The sequence below is a fragment of the Neophocaena asiaeorientalis genome, unplaced genomic scaffold (assembly GCF_003031525.2).
Source record: "Neophocaena asiaeorientalis asiaeorientalis breed wild unplaced genomic scaffold, Neophocaena_asiaeorientalis_V1.1 scaffold134, whole genome shotgun sequence".
Lineage (NCBI taxonomy): Eukaryota > Metazoa > Chordata > Mammalia > Artiodactyla > Phocoenidae > Neophocaena > Neophocaena asiaeorientalis.
Window position 1 is genome coordinate 24388147 of NW_020185339.1, and position 17164 is coordinate 24405310.

At 47.4% G+C, this 17164-nt stretch overlaps 3 protein-coding genes across 6 annotated transcripts in view; 2 read left to right on the forward strand and 1 right to left on the reverse strand.

Annotated features, from left to right (window-relative positions):
• Positions 1–182: 182 nt before the first annotated feature.
• On the forward strand, positions 183–8217 carry DNAJC14 (DnaJ heat shock protein family (Hsp40) member C14). The gene is made up of 8 exons (XM_024736675.1): positions 183–234; positions 758–1275; positions 1722–3187; positions 5896–6002; positions 6210–6329; positions 6682–6842; positions 6946–7048; positions 7261–8217. Exons 3-8 carry the CDS (start codon positions 1778–1780, stop codon positions 7469–7471), a joined length of 2112 nt encoding a protein of 703 aa, XP_024592443.1. The 5' UTR covers positions 183–234; positions 758–1275; positions 1722–1777; the 3' UTR covers positions 7472–8217.
• A 233-nt stretch (positions 8218–8450) lies between these two features.
• ORMDL2 (ORMDL sphingolipid biosynthesis regulator 2) lies at positions 8451–11092 on the reverse strand. 4 transcript variants are annotated; one of them, XM_024736684.1, is made up of 4 exons: positions 10953–11092; positions 9866–10040; positions 9545–9696; positions 8451–8938 (listed from the first exon to the last, which is right to left on the reverse strand). In XM_024736684.1, the coding sequence occupies exons 2-4, from the start codon at positions 10037–10039 to the stop codon at positions 8803–8805; spliced, it is 462 nt and encodes a 153-aa protein (XP_024592452.1). In that variant the 5' UTR covers position 10040; positions 10953–11092; the 3' UTR covers positions 8451–8802. The 4 variants fall into 4 exon arrangements, with proteins under 4 accessions (XP_024592452.1, XP_024592453.1, XP_024592451.1 ...); XM_024736685.1 differs by having other exon boundaries at positions 9866–10365; positions 10953–11054; XM_024736683.1 differs by having other exon boundaries at positions 9866–10708; positions 10953–11043.
• A 155-nt stretch (positions 11093–11247) lies between these two features.
• SARNP (SAP domain containing ribonucleoprotein) overlaps positions 11248–17164 on the forward strand; it is a 52055-nt gene continuing 46138 nt past the window's right edge. The window contains exon 1 of the mRNA XM_024736682.1: positions 11248–11420. Within this exon, the coding sequence (XP_024592450.1) occupies positions 11385–11420 (36 nt within the window). The 5' untranslated portion in view covers positions 11248–11384. The remainder of the gene's footprint in view (positions 11421–17164) is intronic.

Genomic DNA, 17164 nt, shown 5'->3' on the forward strand with positions numbered 1-17164 from the left:
CTAGGCTGGGGGCAGAGACCCCCTTCCATAGCAGGGAACGGTGTTGGGGGAACGACAAGAGGTTTGGGGAAAGGTCTCTGAATACTTAGGCGCTGACTCAACAACCAGAAGCTTTCAAAACCCCTACTGGTGTCCCAGCGCCCCCCTACTCCGGCTTGGTTTCTTCCACTTCCCAGAGAATTGGAGTATTGTCTTCTGGAGAACTTGTTGGTCGGGATCGGGGACCCCGGGAAGGTGCTCTTACTGGTCTGGGGGCGCCGACGAGGGGTTCATGGGTAGAAAAACTTGCGGAGCAAAGACGGGGTGTGGAAGGGGGACTAACGGAGAGGCGTGTGCAGAGGAGGGGACCGACAGAGAGGGTACCCAAGCCGGGTCTGAGTGGGGGCGGGGGCGCTTGTCAACGTCGACTGAACAGCTTGGTATGCAAACGAGATGCAAAGCAGCATGCAGATGAGTGCAGTGTTTTTTGGCACTCCGCTCGGGTCCTAAGCCCAGTGGAGCCACGCTCTCAGTCCTCCGGTCCCGCTTCGTGACGGGGACTGAGAGCTGCACCCAGAGGCGCGGATCCGGGCCGTGGGAGCTGCAGTTATACGGGGCAGTTCGCCAGCTGGGTCAGGCGCGGTGGCGGGGGGTGGGGAGCGAGGGTTGTTGGGAAGAAAGGGGCAGCGCAGGAGGGCCAGGGCGGGGCCAGGCCCGGGGCGTCCTCCCCTCCGCTCCACCCCCGCATGATACAAAAGGGCCTCTGTCCTCATTACAGCAAGGGATCAGTGCGGTGGCTCCCCTACGCTCCCTGGTTTTGACTGCAAGGGAAAAAGACTGGCTCGGTGGCTTTCCTCTATCTCCCGGTCTCGGCACAAGCCCAAGAATACAGCCAGAGGAACTTGAGAATCTGCCCCGAGTCCGCAGGCACTGCTGCAGCGCCCACTTGCTTCGCTTCCTGTGGCGCAACCTTCGGGGATCCCACTTCAGCACGCGGAGGGCGGCAGCAGAGAGCCCTTTAAGGGGCGGGGCCAGTGCTTCCTCAGGACCGCCCCCACTGGTTCGACTCCGCGCTTGCAGCACTGGCTCGCGCCTCCGCCAACCGCTTTTACTTTTCCTTCCCGTGTCTTCCCCGGTGACCCCGGAGGTGGAAGTAGCCCCAGGTCGGCGGCCGCGGCGGGGACGGAAGGCGGAAGCAGAGAGTGAACGGGAGGCGGAGCCGGGGGAGCTGCTCTCGTAGCTCCCCCTGGCCCTCGGCCCAGCTGCTCGAGGGGGAGGAGTTACCGCCGCTCTTCTGTATGTTACCTTGGTCCCCTCTACCCAGCCCGAGGGTTCACGGTTGTCTCTGTCAGGGGCAACCACAAGCTCCGCCCCCAGATTTTCCTTAAGGACCGCACGGTCCCCACCCTTTTCTGGCAGTCTGCGGCCCCCTTTCCGGTCGTCTTTCCCTTTTTCCCAAGAGTGACCCCAGGACCACACCCTTTGTGGTACCTCTTTTTTTCCCTGATTCAGCATTATAGCTTTCTAGGGAAAGAAAAAAATAAGGGGATTTGGAGGAGGGGGGAGGGAGCAGGGTTGTCGTTAATGTAGTATTGGCTTTATTGCTGGGGTAATGAATGCCCAAAAGAACTCGGGAAAACAAGGGAGGTGGGTCCGTTAAATATATCTCCCCAATTTAAGATTATGTAACCTCTCTCTTGATCCTATCCTTGATCATCCCCACCTTGATACCTTTGTTACAGGCATCAGAACTTACCATGATGGCTGTGACCTAAAATCCTCAGGAAGCCCTGGGGTCATGGCCCAGAAGCACCCCGGAGAAGGAGGGTTGTGTGGAGCCCACCACAGTGGTGGTGCCTCCCTCAGGACTTTAGGACCCTCTGTGGACCCTGAAATACTTTCATTCTCAGGACTCAGGGACTCAGCTGGGCCTGCTCCTAATGGTACCCGCTGCCTCACAGAGCACTCTAGTCCTAAGTACACACAGCCCCCAAATCCAGCCCACTGGTCAGATCCAAGCCATGGCCCTCCAAGGGGTCCAGGACCCCCTAGGGATGGAGTGGACCCTGATCAGAGTGAGGCATCTTCAGAAGAGTCAGGAGAGGACCAGGAACTCTCAAGAGAGAATGAGGCTGGGTACCAGGAAGATGGGAACCCTTCTTTTCTTTCCATTCCACCTGCTTGTAACTGCCAGGGAACCCCTGGAATCCCTGAAGGGCCTTACTCTGAGGGAGGAGACAGCTCTTCTAGCAACTTTTGCCACCATTGTACCTCTCCAGCTTTGGGGGAAGATGAAGAGTTGGAAGAGGAATATGATGAGGAGGAACCTCTTAAGTTTCCCAGTGATTTTTCACGTGTGCCCAGTGGAAAGAAACCTGCACCCCGGAGACAACGGCACCGCGTTCCAGCCAAGGAGGATACTCGGGAGGGTGGACGCAGAGATCCCAGATCCCCTGGTCGACATCGGCTGGGTCGGAAACGGAGTCAGGCAGATAAGCGCAGAGGACTGGGATTGTGGGGAGCAGAGGAACTGTGTCAGCTTGGACAGGCAGGCTTCTGGTGGCTGATCGAACTGCTGGTATTAGTGGGGGAGTACGTGGAAACTTGTGGCCATCTCATCTATGCATGCAGGCAGCTGAAAGGCAGTGATCTGGACCTTTTTTGGGTCTGGGTGGGAGTCTGGGCAGGGCGGCTGGGGGGCAGGGCCCAGGTGATGTTCCAGTTTCTGAGCCAAGGGTTTTGCTATGGGGCAGGGCTGTTCACCCGTTTTCTTAGGCTACTGGGTGCTTTGCTGCTTCTGGCTCTGGCCCTTTTGTTGGGCTGTCTACAGCTGGGCTGGCGGTTTCTGGTAGGGCTGAGTGATCGGTTAGGTTGGAGGGGTAAAGCCACCTGGCTCTTCTCTTGGCTAGCTTCTCCCACCTGGCAGCGGTGCCTGATTCTGCTGAGAGAGAGCAGGCCGTGGCAGCAGCTGGTAAGAAGAGTTCAGTGGGGTTGGCTGGAGTTGCCTTGGGTCAAGCAGAGGACCAGTAGGCAGGGGAATGCACCTGTAGCTAGTGGTCGCTACTGCCAGCCTGAAGAGGAAGTGGCTCGACTGTTGACCATGGCTGGGGTTCCTGAGGATGAGCTAAACCCTTTTCATGTGCTGGGGGTTGAAGCCACAGCATCAGATGTTGAACTGAAGAAGGCCTATAGGCAGCTGGCAGTGATGGTGAGTACCCTTCCCCTCTGTTTCCAGTTCTTTGTTCCCATATTTTATTTTCTATTACAATTTTTGGGAGAGTGGAATAAAGGGAAGGCAGAGTAGAACGTCAACTTGAAGACGAAGAGCATCTTTAATTCTTAGGAAAGAGTCATAAAGACTTTCCGCCCCTTTACTATGGGATCTGACTTTCCCTTAAAGTTTTTTGTCATGAGATTCTTTTTCTTAATGAAAATCAACGAACCTGGTGTATTAGACAGTGTTGGACTCACTCATCTGGAATATCCAGGTGAAATCCTGAGTAGGGTGGAGAAGAGACCTCGTCAGAAAGCCTGGCAGTTCTTCTCTCCTAAACAAATGAGGGTTTTTCGAATACAGGGAAATCCAACTGTCTGTCGCAGTGAGGCAAGTGTGGACTAGTGTGGGAACGTTCAGGGAGTACATGTGAGTGATTATTCCAGGACCAGGTGAGAGAAAACAGCTGTTTCAAGACCAACAACCCAGAGTGGGAAAGGAAAGGAGAATGGGACATAAATCTTGGAGAGGCATGTACATACATTTTCAGGTCATACATGAAAATATGGTTGCTTTTACTGGTAAGCGGGTATAGGTGGGAGTTGTGACTTATCATGCTCGAGGGAAATGGTTTAATACAAGCATGCAATCAAATTGCTTTTAGAAGTAGCTATTCAGGGACTTCCCTGGTGGCGCAGTGGTTGGGAATCTGCCTGCCGGTACAGGGGACACGGGTTCGAGCCCTGGTCCGGGAGGATCCCACATGCCATGGAGCGACTGGGCCCGTGAGCCACAGCTACTGAGCCTGCGCGTCTGGAGCCTGTGCTCCGCAACAGGAGAGGCCACGATAGTGAGAGGCCCACGCACCGCGATGAAGAGTGGCCCCCGCTTGCCACAACTAGGGAAAGCCCTTGCATAGAAATGAAGACCCAACACAGTAAAAATAAATTAATTAATTAATAAACTCCTACCCCCAGCATCTTAAAAAAACAAAAAAAAAGAAAGAAAAGAAGTAGCTATTCAGATGCTATTTTTAGATATGCTATTTCTATACAAGTAAAGCTATTATTGAATGTAAGTAGTGTGTGTAAATTGCATTGGAGGCCTATTTGAGTGTATGGAACTTGACTGGTAAAATATCACAGTGTGTAAATTATCTCAATGGTTGCATGACACTAAAGGGGAATGGGCAACCAAAGTTTCCATTAACCACTCAAGGCACAATAAAGTACCAGGCCTGTAACTTACCAGAGGACTAAATTGTCAATAGTTTGGTGGGAAATGTATGCCCCTTAGTGGATGGCCTGGGATATTCTGAGAGTGGGGAACAGTGTTCACACTCAAATTGTTACTAATGGTAGAGTTCTTTTCTCACCTTTATGTCTTTTAGCAGACATCCTCTCTTGGGGAGTATCATTCAAAAATTCTCATTTTCAACTTACTTTCTTGAAATAGAGCTGTAGTAAAGTTCCCTGATCCTCAGTAGACCTGCCCTACTATCCAAAGTTCTCCCTCTTGTTCTGGGCCACAGTATCCGTGGGCTTCTTTTTTTGACCGTGCCACATGGCATGTGGCATCTTAGTTCCCCGACCAGCGATTGAACCCGCGCCCCTTGCATTGAAAGCACAGAGTCTTAACCACTGGACCACCAGGCAAGTCCCTGTGGGCTTCTTTTATGCAACCTCTCACTGCCTTTAATAGGCCCTAAATTGACCATTACCCACATTCTATAAGCTTGGGAATGTGAGAGATTTAATAGCATTCTGTTTATTTGGCCTCAGTCAAGAGACTAGCTTTATCTCTGTTTTTGGTGTATGTGGATGGGAACAATCAGGAAGCTGTAGGAAGTGAGGATATTATTTGTCTTGGAGAAAAGGCTGAAAAGTGGATAAAAAGCCTGTGAGGATCGTGGTATGTTATCAATATTTCACTCCTGGGACAGAAAGGCAAACTACTGTAGGAAGTTTTGAGTATATGTGAGAATTTCCTAGTTAGAAAATAGAGTTTGAGTACGTTGGAACTCTTAACTTTATGACTGACAGTAAAGTTAAAATATGAGGGTTTAGTACGTGTGTGCCAGGTAGTCACACACATACTAAACCAACCATCCCTGCTTGCCTGGGATTGAAAGGTTTCCTGAGACATGAAATTTCAGTGCTAAAACTGGGACAATCCCAGGCACACTGGGATGGCAGATCGCCATAGTGCCAGATTCTGTGCCATATGCTTCATGTGTTTTCTCATTTAATACTCCCAACAATCCATGATAGATAAAATATTCTATGTCATACAGCTAATAAGTGACAGAGGTGGGACTTAAACCCAGATCTGTCTGCAGAGCCAACAGCAATTAACCATTAAGCTATATTGACTCTTCAAAAAGATGGTGAAGGAGAACCCTTTTTTTTTTTTTTTTTTTTTGGGTACGCGGGCCTCTCACTGTTGTGGCCTCTCCCTTTGCGGAGCACAGGCTCCGGATGCACAGGCTCAGTGGCCATGGCGCACGGGACTAGCCACTCCGCGGCATGTGGGATCTTCCCGGACCGGGTCATGAACCCATGTCCCCTGCATCGGCAGGCGGACTCTCAACCACTGCGCCACCAAGGAAGACCCCGAAGGGGAACCCTTTGATATGAGGTTATTTTGACCCAAAATGGGGAGAGGGTTAGAATGGATATGTGATGAAATCTGTGTTTTGGTAGGTTCATCCTGACAAAAATAATCATCCTCGGGCTGAGGAGGCCTTCAAGGTTTTGCGGGCAGCTTGGGACATTGTCAGCAACCCTGAAAGACGGAAGGAATATGAGATGTAAGTTGGAGCTAAGAAATTGTCAGGTGGGGTAAATGAATAATCTTCAATAGCAGAGATCATTGGACTTGTGGATGGAGGCTCTCTGAGGCAGAGAGAACTGAGGTGGCTTGTCTAGCTGGCCAGGGGCCTCAAGAAGCCAATAGATCTGTCTCCCTTTGTCCCTCACGCAATACTCTCTGACTTACAAAGCCTTTTTGCTCTCAGGAAGCGAATGGCAGAGAATGAGCTGAGCCGGTCGGTGAATGAGTTTCTGTCCAAGCTGCAGGATGACCTCAAAGAAGCAATGAATACTATGATGTGCAGCCGATGCCAGGGAAAGCATAGGTATGACTTAAATAGGACAGGAGTGGGACAGCCACAGTTTAGGGATTGGGTAGCTAAAAACCTTCCTTGTATTGTCAGTAGTCGTGGGATCCAGATGGTAAGTAATAAGACCCTGAGGTTTCTACTTTTGCTATATTGTTAAGAGACTGAGGATTTGAATTAGCAAGAAGAAAAGAGAATAGTTCTAGCTTTAAGATAGAAGGTTGAGGGCAGGGTGTACATAGGCATTTGTAACAACTGAGTCAGTAACCATATTCGTCAGTAATGATGAGATGTCAGTAATGGAGACTACAGCAATGCTCTAGGTAAGCTTGATAGATTATTAAGGAACTGCCCTTTTGTTGGATTGCAGGAGGTTTGAAATGGATCGGGAACCTAAGAGTGCCAGATACTGTGCTGAGTGTAATAGGCTGCATCCTGCTGAGGAAGGAGACTTTTGGGCAGAGTCAAGCATGTTGGGCCTCAAGATCACCTACTTTGCGCTGATGGATGGAAAGGTGTATGACATCACAGGTATACTTCTGTCCTCTGGAAGTATGGGCTCATATGTCCAGCCCATCTGTGATATCACAGCCCAAACTGTGATATTTTGGCTAATTATCTCTCATGCTTGCAGAGTGGGCTGGATGCCAGCGTGTGGGAATCTCCCCAGATACCCACAGAGTCCCCTATCACATCTCATTTGGTTCACGGATGCCAGGCACCAGTGGGCGGCAGAGGTAGGTGGTGGTATTTCTCTCAATAATCTATCCACTATTCTAGTTCTGAACATGGTTTCATGACATGCTGTTTAGGACATGTAGGTGTCTCACCCTATAAGGAGTTTGGGAACTGACTCAGTATATCTTTAAAATAGGTATAAATAGGTAACATAGGTAACCATTTGACTCCAGTATCTCTTGCTTCATCATGTCTTCTGTTTTCCTGTCAGAGCTACCCCAGATGCCCCTCCTGCTGACCTTCAGGATTTCTTGAGCCGGATCTTTCAAGTACCCCCAGGCCAGATGTCCAACGGGAACTTCTTTGCAGCTCCTCAGCCGGGCCCTGGGGCCACTGCAGCCTCCAAGCCCAACAGCACAGTACCCAAGGGAGAAGCCAAACCGAAGCGGCGGAAGAAAGTGAGGAGGCCTTTCCAACGTTGACACCCCCCCTCTTTCCTCAAATCAATGTCAGGGAGTCAAAAGGGCTGTGTACAGCACAGGATGGAGTTTGATTTGTTTATTTTTAAATATTTTAAAAAGGGAAACTTTTAAGCTCAAATTGTTCACTCAGTACTTATAGGAAGCCCTGGAACCACTCTCCCTCCTCCACCAGCACCCAGGAACTGAATCTTGTCTTCTGACAATACCAAAGAAATAGGGGGTGGCTAGAACAAAGAACCTAGGGCCTGGACCTGGGCTGGACGATATCTCCCATAGTAGTGTGGGAACTGGGTAATTCCCTGGGATCTGTATGCCTTTGTCTTGTCTTTTGCTTCTACAGCAGATGACACTTTCCCCCCTCTTTTTAAATGTGTCTGTATTATTTCTTGACCCATTTCAGGAGGGAGCCCCCTCCTTTGCCCCAATATACTAGTAAAATGACAGAACAAGAAAGCATGTAACCCTAATTATAGGAGATACATAGAGTTCAGAGAGTGGGAACTCTCACCTTGTGGGTAATCACCCAACTTCGTGCTTGTTGCTGCAGGGATGGCCAAAACTAATAATTTTTAAAAAACAGATTCACGCTCTCTGCCCTTGGGTGAGGGGGAAGGATAGAGGGGCTCCCGGCAGCCCCCTTATGATCCAAGGGTTTGTATTTTTTTAAGTTTGTTCATATTTGTATGTATATATCTATTTAAAGCCAGGGGATTATCTTTCTATAAATACATAACTGGCAACCTGTATCTTCCCTCTCTTCTTTGCCCATATAGCTGGAGCCCTTTTTTTTTCATTTGAGAATCTTTTCCCTCCTAAGTGTTAGCTGAGAGTGAAGGGCACCTCCTACTGGACCAAGGGAGAGGGGACAAAAAAACCTTAGAGAAATTTTGTAGTTCTGTAAGTCATTATTGCATCTTTCTTCCCCAGCCTTATGAATACATCTCCCTACCCTTCCTGCTGACCAAACTGTAGCCATATCTGAAAATACTTATCTTTATTATAAGGAAAATACACAGTAAAACAGAGCTGGATGGGAGGTGGTGGGAGTGGATGATATGGAAAAATTTAATCAACCAAAAAGCTGCCCCAACATGGCTTCCTGCTCTGGAGAGTGATTTGCCGCTTACCTCACCTGTCTTTCCTCAGTCAAAGAAACCTGCTCCTAGCAGGGCTGGGCCCAAGGAACCCCATTTTCCAATGAAAATTTGGGGAAGTTGAGTTTCCACTGGGAGTTTGGGAAACATAGTTCTCAGGCTTTCAAGATATAGAAGACAGTATAGAAAAAGGAGGGATGTTACAGCCCTTTGTTCCAATGTCCCCAGCTCCATCCCTCAGTATTTATTGATGCCAAAGAGACGGACCCCATGGAATTGGGGCAGCTTGGGCAGCAGTACACTCAGCAGTGAGGCTGTGTTGATGAGGAAATGAGCAGCATCATACTTGGTGTAGAAGCTGGCCAGGAGGTAGCTGGGGAGAGAAGAAATAGGTTGAATGAAGTTGGCCTTCCCCATCCATATTCAGGCCTTTCCGGCAACTTTCTCTTCAATTTTAAATGACCAGTTTTACTGCATGCAGTCCTAGGATATCTGAAAATATTCCAGCTATATTAACAGCATTTACTTTGGGGTTGGGGAGATAATCAGATAGCACCTGTAACTGGAGATTTATAAATTAGTTTTTTTTTATTGTTAATGACAGGTGGCAAATGACAGCTGAAGCAGTTTCAGCCTGCATGACTGTTAGAATCCTTTCTGCTTCCACTTCTCAGTTAGTTCTTACAGATTCACATCAGTTCTGCCTTTATTTATTCACTTCTTTTGGAAGTGTAAAATAACTTCTTTAACTTGGTGTTTTATCTTTTCTCAGTCCCGTCTCCATTCCCCTACCACCAAGGAGGCAGCAAGTAATGCTTGATTACTGTCTTCTACTTTTTACTGTTCTCTCTAGATTTAGACCTAGTATATCATATCTTCACAGGGTCTAAGTGAGTAGAAGTCTGCTTTTTTAAAGATTCCCTGTGGACCTTTGTACCTGGCTTTTGAAGGATCTCCCGTATCTCCCCCCTGGACTCACAGTACAATGGGAGAGATGCTGAGGAATTTTCGGGAAGAGGTAAATTGGAGCCCATAGTCCATCTGTTCCCAGTGTGTCAGTAGCCGAGCCTTTCCTTGGTCAGGGGTCTCAAAGGGTGTCCCTTTCACCGTATGTAGGAAGACATACATAGCCTGGGAGGAGGGAAGTGGGTAGTGTGAGGGGGGCAGAAAGCAGTCCTTCAGCCCAAGAAGTATGCTAAGATCCCAAAAGGAAGACACACCCCCAAATAATTGGTGATTTTATTTTGTTTTTGGTTGGGAAAAGCCTGGGGTGGGTAAAAGGTCATGGTTTAGTGCTCACCAAGTTATGGATGACGTTGGTCAGGGTCCAGACAACAGGAATGCTGAAGAAGGGGATGCTGAGTAGGACCACATGCAGCAGTCCTACCAAGATGATGTAGGCCAGCCAGATGCCCCGGCTATTCATCACTCGAGTGTTGGGGTTCACTTCGCTGTGTGCCACCCCGACATTCATCCTACCACAGCGGGGGATCAGGCAGGAGTCCAGCTTAATTTCTTCTCAACCCCTCTTTGAGTTTGTTCTTCGAAGTTGTACCCTGAATAGCCCAAATCCCCCGGACTCTATTGGGAATGAGAGAACTTCCCCATCATGCACAAAGGAAAAACTGAAGCCTTGGGGAAAAAAACTTAGAAGGCAAGAAGAGTCCTCTCTACATCTTAGAGACATATTACGGTAATCTTTCTTCTGATCCTTACACTTCAACTGTAACTTGAAGGAGTAAGCATAGGCTTGGCGCGCTTCAAGGAGCAAGGGAAACAGATGTATGTCACTTTACCTTCCTGAAGAAGTTAATAAGGAACCATGAAGACATTAGGTACACCCAAAATTCCAGAAGAGGGTCATGGGAAACAATCAAGGAACCACTAAGGAAGGTTGAAGGGATAAAGCTACCTTTTCTAATCTATTCTAACCCCACCTTTTCCTCTGGGGCTTGCCCCTCCTGTGTCATCTCCTTGGCATGTAAGCAGGCAGCATCCTAATTATTCCTCTCACGCGTGGGGTGCTGCAAGAATGTGAACTAGGAAGGGACGTGAACTGAGCGTCTCGAGAGATGGAGCCCTAGTCCCGACTCCAGGGCGGCTCTGATCGTCGGAACTTGGCCGTTTTAAAATCGTGCTCGCCCTAAAGTTGATGACGCCTGGTTAGAAAGCAGCTCTGGCCCGCCCTCTACCTAAAATTCCCTAAACCCTAGTGCTGAATCCGCCCCTTGCTCCCCTAGGCTCCCTCTCTCCTTCGTCGGCTCCCCTCAGGGCTGTCGTCTTCGCCCCTTTCTCGGTCTGTCGTTCGCCGCCGCTCCACCCCGCACCCCACTTTCACGTCCCACCATTTTTCCTTAGTACCGCTTCCCAGTCTCCCGTAACCCTACCTGCCAGCTTCGGAAGCCAGTCCAGCTTGGGGGGCGGCGCGGCGCTTGCTTCTACACCTGCGGTCTCCAGGAAGCAGCAGCCCCGGCCCATCTGCGCTCTCCCTATTGGTGAAGCGGAGTCAGCGTCGCCACCACCCATTGGCTGGCGGTCTGCCACCGGGACACACAATTGGTCACCATTTGCGTCCTTTGGAAGGTGCCGAACCCGCCCTTCTCCAGGTCCCAACTTTTGAGAGAGGTGGGGAAAGCCGCCTGAAGGAGTGAGGGCGACTCCAGCTATTGACTAATAGAAAGAGTTGATGGTAGGAGGCGGGAGTAAAAGCCACAGCGATTGGCCGGCCGTGGCTGTCGGCGCCGAGGCGGGAGCTCCCGGAGGCGGAGGCGGAGGCGGAGGCAGCGGGTGGGGGCCTGGCGGAGTGAAGGGGTAACAAGATGGCGACTGAAATGGTGGAGCTCCATAAACTGAAGGTACCGTGAAGGTGGGGAGGGCCGGGTCGGACTTTTACGGAGACTGAATTCTGCCGGCTGGTTTGCGCCTTTTCCTTGCAGGCTCTTCCACTTCGTTTTCCGGCTCCCGCCGTAGTTCTGTTCTTTTGTGCCTCCCTTCTTCCCCACTACGCCTTCCCTAATTTCCCATTTCTCCTCACGGTTTTACTGTATCTTTACTTGTTATTCGGCTCCTTCCTCCACTGTGGTGTCGTCCGCTACTTCCCCATCGGGTTGTGTAAGTGCCTTCAACCTGTTCTGCTCTCTTTTCCTTTCTCGTCAGACAGCATTACGTCAGTGGCCCCCTCCTCGTGGTCCCCTCCTCTTGAACCCGTGCCGGGCCCGGGACCCCTTTTTCTTCCCTGGGTTAATGCTTTCCAGTCTCTTGTCCAAAGCTGAGATTCACGGTAGCAGATGATGGCTGCTTCGTGTATTTCTGTCTCTCTAGGTCTCAAACTTGATCCAGAAAATGCTTCCCCTCCCTTTTTTTAGGTGGGGTGACGCCCCCGGGACAAACTTGGAAACCTGAGGAGAGCCCTCCGAAGATGGGCCTCCCCTTAGAGGCCTGAGGTTTAGGAGACCTTAAGAGGTAGCGAAGGCACAGATACCCCAGATTGAAAAGTTTTTCGAGTTCTCTCAACGCTCCGCCAGCCTTCTCCGCCCGCCAGCCTTCCCCAAACCCTGCCCTCCACCACCCAAGAGACAAGTCACTCAGGGCTGTAATATTTTGGGAAAACGTTTCCAAGGTTAGGGTTATCTCTGTCCCATTTCCTATCGCGGACGGACCCTGCATCTCTTGGTCTCACCACTGGGTGACACTCAATCACAGAAGCCGGTTTAAGTTGTGTCTTGGGAATCTTAATAAATGTTTCGTGTTTAGGTTATTATTTTCCTGGAAGAAAAGAGTAGTTTCTTTTAGGATGAATTAAGAGGGTATCTCGATTAGTTGTACATTTGTGGTTTCACAAGTAGTTTTCCCATCACATGTTTCGGTCATGTTTTGGTCACATCCTGGGAACCTTTGACAAACCAGGCTGAAAACTGATCCTTTAAAGTTTGATGAGCTTAAAAAAAAAAAAAAGTATAAGGAGAGTAAGGGCAGAGAGAGGTACTTGTAATCACTTATTAGTTGACACGAATTAGACTTTCTGTGAAAGTTGCTAGGTTTCTTGCTCTTGGATTCTAAGCTGTACTAGTGGGGTTTTGTGTTATCCTGGAGTTACTGTTAACTTGGTGGTGCTGAAATGTGTAGATTGTATCAGTGGTCTACTAATAGAATGACAGGTAGAAAAAGTTGAGCAACTACCTCCATTATGTGTATGCTTACTTGTATAAATTATGTACTACTATAGTGTTATGTATGTTATAAAATATACACAGAAAAGGAATTTTTGAATGAATGGGATAAAAAGGAAATATGAATAGAAGATCTAATACTTTCTTCCTATTAGTTCCAAAATTTTATTTATTTATTTATTGCTGCATTGGGTCTTCGTTGCTTCGTGGGGGCTTTCTCTAGTTGTGGCGAGCGGGAGCTACTCTTCGTTGCAGTGCGCGGGCTTCTCATTGCGATGGCTTTTCTTGTTGTGGAGCATGGGCTCTAGGCTCGCAAGCTTCAGTAGTTGCAGCACGTGGGTTCAGTAGTTGTGGCTCGTGGGCTCAGTAGTTGTGGCGCACAGGCTTAGTTGCTCTGTGGCATGTGGGATCTTCCCGGACCAGGGATCAAACCCATGTCCCCTGCACTGGCAGGCAGACTCTCAACCGCTGTGTCACCAAGGAGGTCCCCTTATTGTTCCATTTTTGAAACCCCTAGAGTAAGTCACCAGCCTTATGAGTTGCCTTTATGGATTTTATGTTGGTTTATGGAGTTCCACCTTACGTAAAAATCTGTATTTGTCAGTTCTGTATTAAATTTGATTTTGGGGCTTCCCTGGTGGCACAGTGGTTAAGAATCCGCCTGCCAATGCAGGGGACACGGGTTCAAACCCTGGCCTGGGACGATCCCACGTGCCGCGGAGCAACTAAGCCCGTTCGTCATAACTACTGAGCCTGCGCTCTAGAGCCTGCGTGCCACAACTGCTGAAGCCCTCACGCCTAGAGCCCATGCTCCGCAATAAGAGAAGCCACTGTAATGAGAAGCCTGCACACCGCAGTGAAGAGTAGACCCCGCTCACCACAACCAGAGAAAGCCCGCGCACAGCAACGAAAACCCAACGCAGCCAAAAATAAAAATAAATAAAATAAAAATGTATTTAAAAAAGAAAATCTGCCTGCCAGTACAGGGGACATGGGTTCGATCCCTGGTACGGGAAGATCCCACATGATGCGGAGCCACTAAGCCCATGTGCCACAACTACTGCGCCTGCGCTCTAGAGCCCGCAAGCCAGAACTACTGAGCCCGTGTGCTACAACTACTGAGGCCCGCGTGCCTAGAGCCCGTGCTCCGCAACAAGAGAAGCCACCACAATGAGAAGCCTGGTCACTGCAACAAAGGGTAGCCCCCGCTCGCTGCAACCAGTGAAAGCCCTTACGCAGCAACGAAGTCCCAACGCAGCCAAAAATAAAGACTAATTAATTAATCTTAAAAAAAGAAAGAAAAGAAAAGGTGTATTTAAAAAAAAGAAAAAAATTTGATTTTGATTGGATAATGTTCTCTGACCTGATTTCAGGTAGTCTTAGAGAACATGAGGCATTCCTGACAGCCTAAAAAGGGTTCATCCTTTTAATCATATTTGCTTGTCTTTGCTTTTTCTCTAGAGCACTTCTTAACCTTTTGGAGGTCCCAGATATCTTTGAAACTCTGATGAAAGATATGGACCCTTTCCCCAGAAAAAGGCATGTACACATACTTTGCATGTGATTTGAGGGGCTTCATCAAATTACCTTGTAGCCCTGAGGAGTCCCTGGACCTCTGGTTAAGAACCCATGCCTTTGATTCTGACTTCCAGGACGGTTAATGTTTGGTTCCACTGTTGCTCTTGATGGTGTGATCCTGACTTTTGGGTTGACCTAGGGTTTATCTCTTTTAAAAAAAAAAAAACTTTTCATTTTTATAAAGGGAATTTGGGGCTTTAGCATGGGATCTCAGAGGAAAGGAACAGGCTTTGAAGTAGGAAGGAAAAATATTATCTATCTGAATTGACATGTAAATCCACATCAACTGCAAATTTCTGAAGATTTTGTAGAAATGGAGTCATTCCAACACAGTTGGAAAGAGAGACTGAATTGTGGGTGAAAATGCTCTGAACTGTAATAGTACCAGATTTCCAGTCTGTGTGAGAAAAGGGACTACAGAGGAGAGAACAGGAAGGGTGTACTAGTTTCAGAGTGCTGCGAACAGTGAAACATTGTAATATTGAAGCATATAGTGCATATATGTTGGTGTTTGAAGATAGTTTGGAAAAGAAAGTAGGTGAACTGTGCGACTGGAGGTATATTGGAGGGATACTGAAAAAGACTTCTAAGTTGTGTAAGGTGTTCGGTTTTTGTCATGTAGGCAGAAAGTGGGGAACCTTTGGAGATTGGAAAGGAGAGCTGATGTGATCAGTTTGTGTTTTTTGTTTTGTTTTGTTTTGTTTTGTTTTTTTCTTTGCTGCATGGCTTGCGGGGTCCTAGTTCCCCAACCAGGGATCAAACCCCGGGCCCTCGGCAGTGAAAGCGTGGAGTCCTAACCACTGGACTTATAGGGAATTCCCAGTTTGTGTTCTTTTGGTAGTAAGAAGGATGGGGTTTGGAGAGGAAGAAATGTCACCAGCTAGATTTTTATTACAGTAGTCACTCCCCTGCTTAAAACCCTTTAGTTATATCCCTGCCAATCTCTCCAGCTTAGTTTCTCACATTCCAGCTACAGTGGCTTTATTTCATTTCTCAGAATGGCTATTTATTAATTGCTAACATTTACATAGCATTTACTATGTGGCAAACACTGGTCAAATCTGTTTGTATACATTAATTGATTTAATTCTCATGATAATCCTAAGACAGTAAGGTAAATGCCTGTGTTGTCCCCATTTAAAACTGAGGAAAAACGAAAGCTCAGAGAGGTTGGATAACTTGCCCTAGGTTGCGCAGGTAATAAGTGGTGGCCCAAATCCAGGCAGTCTGTCTCCAGAATTCCTGTCCTTAATCACTGTGCACAACTGCCTTTCTTTACCTTAGTGCTCAGTGCTCATTTACACATGCTTTTGGCTGCAGTGCCCTTGCCACCCCCCATACCTTTGTCTAATTAACTGTTAGTTGCCCTTCAGATATCAGTCAAACATCATTTAACCAAGGAACCCTTAGGTAGGATGGGTTCCATCTATCCACACACAAGGTCAGACCACTTTTTAAACGCTTTTATAGGACACTGTACTTCTTTTTTTTTAAATCAGTTGAACATTATGTATATGATCATTGATTGCCTTGCTTCCCTACTAGATTGTAAGCTTCCCTACTAGATTGTAAGCTCCACGTGGGCAAGAACTCTTTCTGTTTTGCTTATGATTATTTTCCTGTATCTAAGATAATGCTTGACACACAGTGGATACTCAGTAACTATTTGTCAAGTGAATAAACTTACTAAGACCTGAAATAAGGTAGTGGCTTTTAGAGTAGGAATGAATTTGAAAGAAATTTGGAATATAGAATTACAAGCATTTATAGATCAGTTAGATGTGGGAGGAGTGAAAGATGACTCCAAGTAGTGATACCTTTAGTCTAAGTTGGGAGGAGGAGGAGAAGCCAGTTTTTTGTAGGAGAGAAGATAAGTTCAGTTTTGGGTGTAAATGTCTTTGAGATATTCACTTGGAGATATCTAGTAGTCATTTGGAAATGTGGGTCTCCTGCTTAAGAGCTGAGAGTTGTCTCCAAAGAAGACATACAGATGGCCAAGAGGCATGTGAAAAGCTGCTCAACATCACTAATTATTAGAGAAATGCAAATCAAAACTACAATGAGGTATCACCTCACATCGGTTAGAATGGGCATCATCAGAAAATCTACAAACAACAAATGCTGGAGAGGGTGTGAAGGGAACCCCCTTACACTGTTGGTGGGAATGTAAATTGATACAGCCACTATGGAGAACAGTATGGATGTTCCTTAAAAAACTAAAAATTGAATTACCATATGACCCAGCAATCCCACTACTGGGGATATACCCAGAGAAACCCATAATTCAAAAAGACACATGCACCCCAGTGTTCATTGCAGCGCTATTTATAATAGCCAGGTCATGGAAGCAGCCTAAATGCCTATCAACAGATGAATGGATAAAAAAGATGTGGTACATGTATACAGTGGAATGTTACTCAGCCATCAAAAGGAACGAAATTGGGTCATTTGTAGAGATGTGGATGGACCTAGAGACTGTCATACAGAGTGAAGTAAGTCAGAAAGAGAAAAACAAATATATATTAATGCATATATGTGGAATCTAGAAAAATGGTACAGATGAACCAGTTTGCAAGGCAAAAATAGAGACACAGATGTAGAGAACAAACGTTTGAACACCAAAGGGGGAAGCGGAGGTGGGCGTGATAGTGGTGGGATGAATTGGGAGATTGGGATTGACATATATACACTAATATGTATAAAATAGATAACTAATAAGAACCTGCTGTATAAAAAATAATAAATAAAATTATTTTTTTAAAAAGAGCTGAGTGCTGATAATAAAGGTTTGGGACTTATTCAGAAATATTTATGAATTGCCTACCATGTGCCAGCTACCATAGGAAATGGAG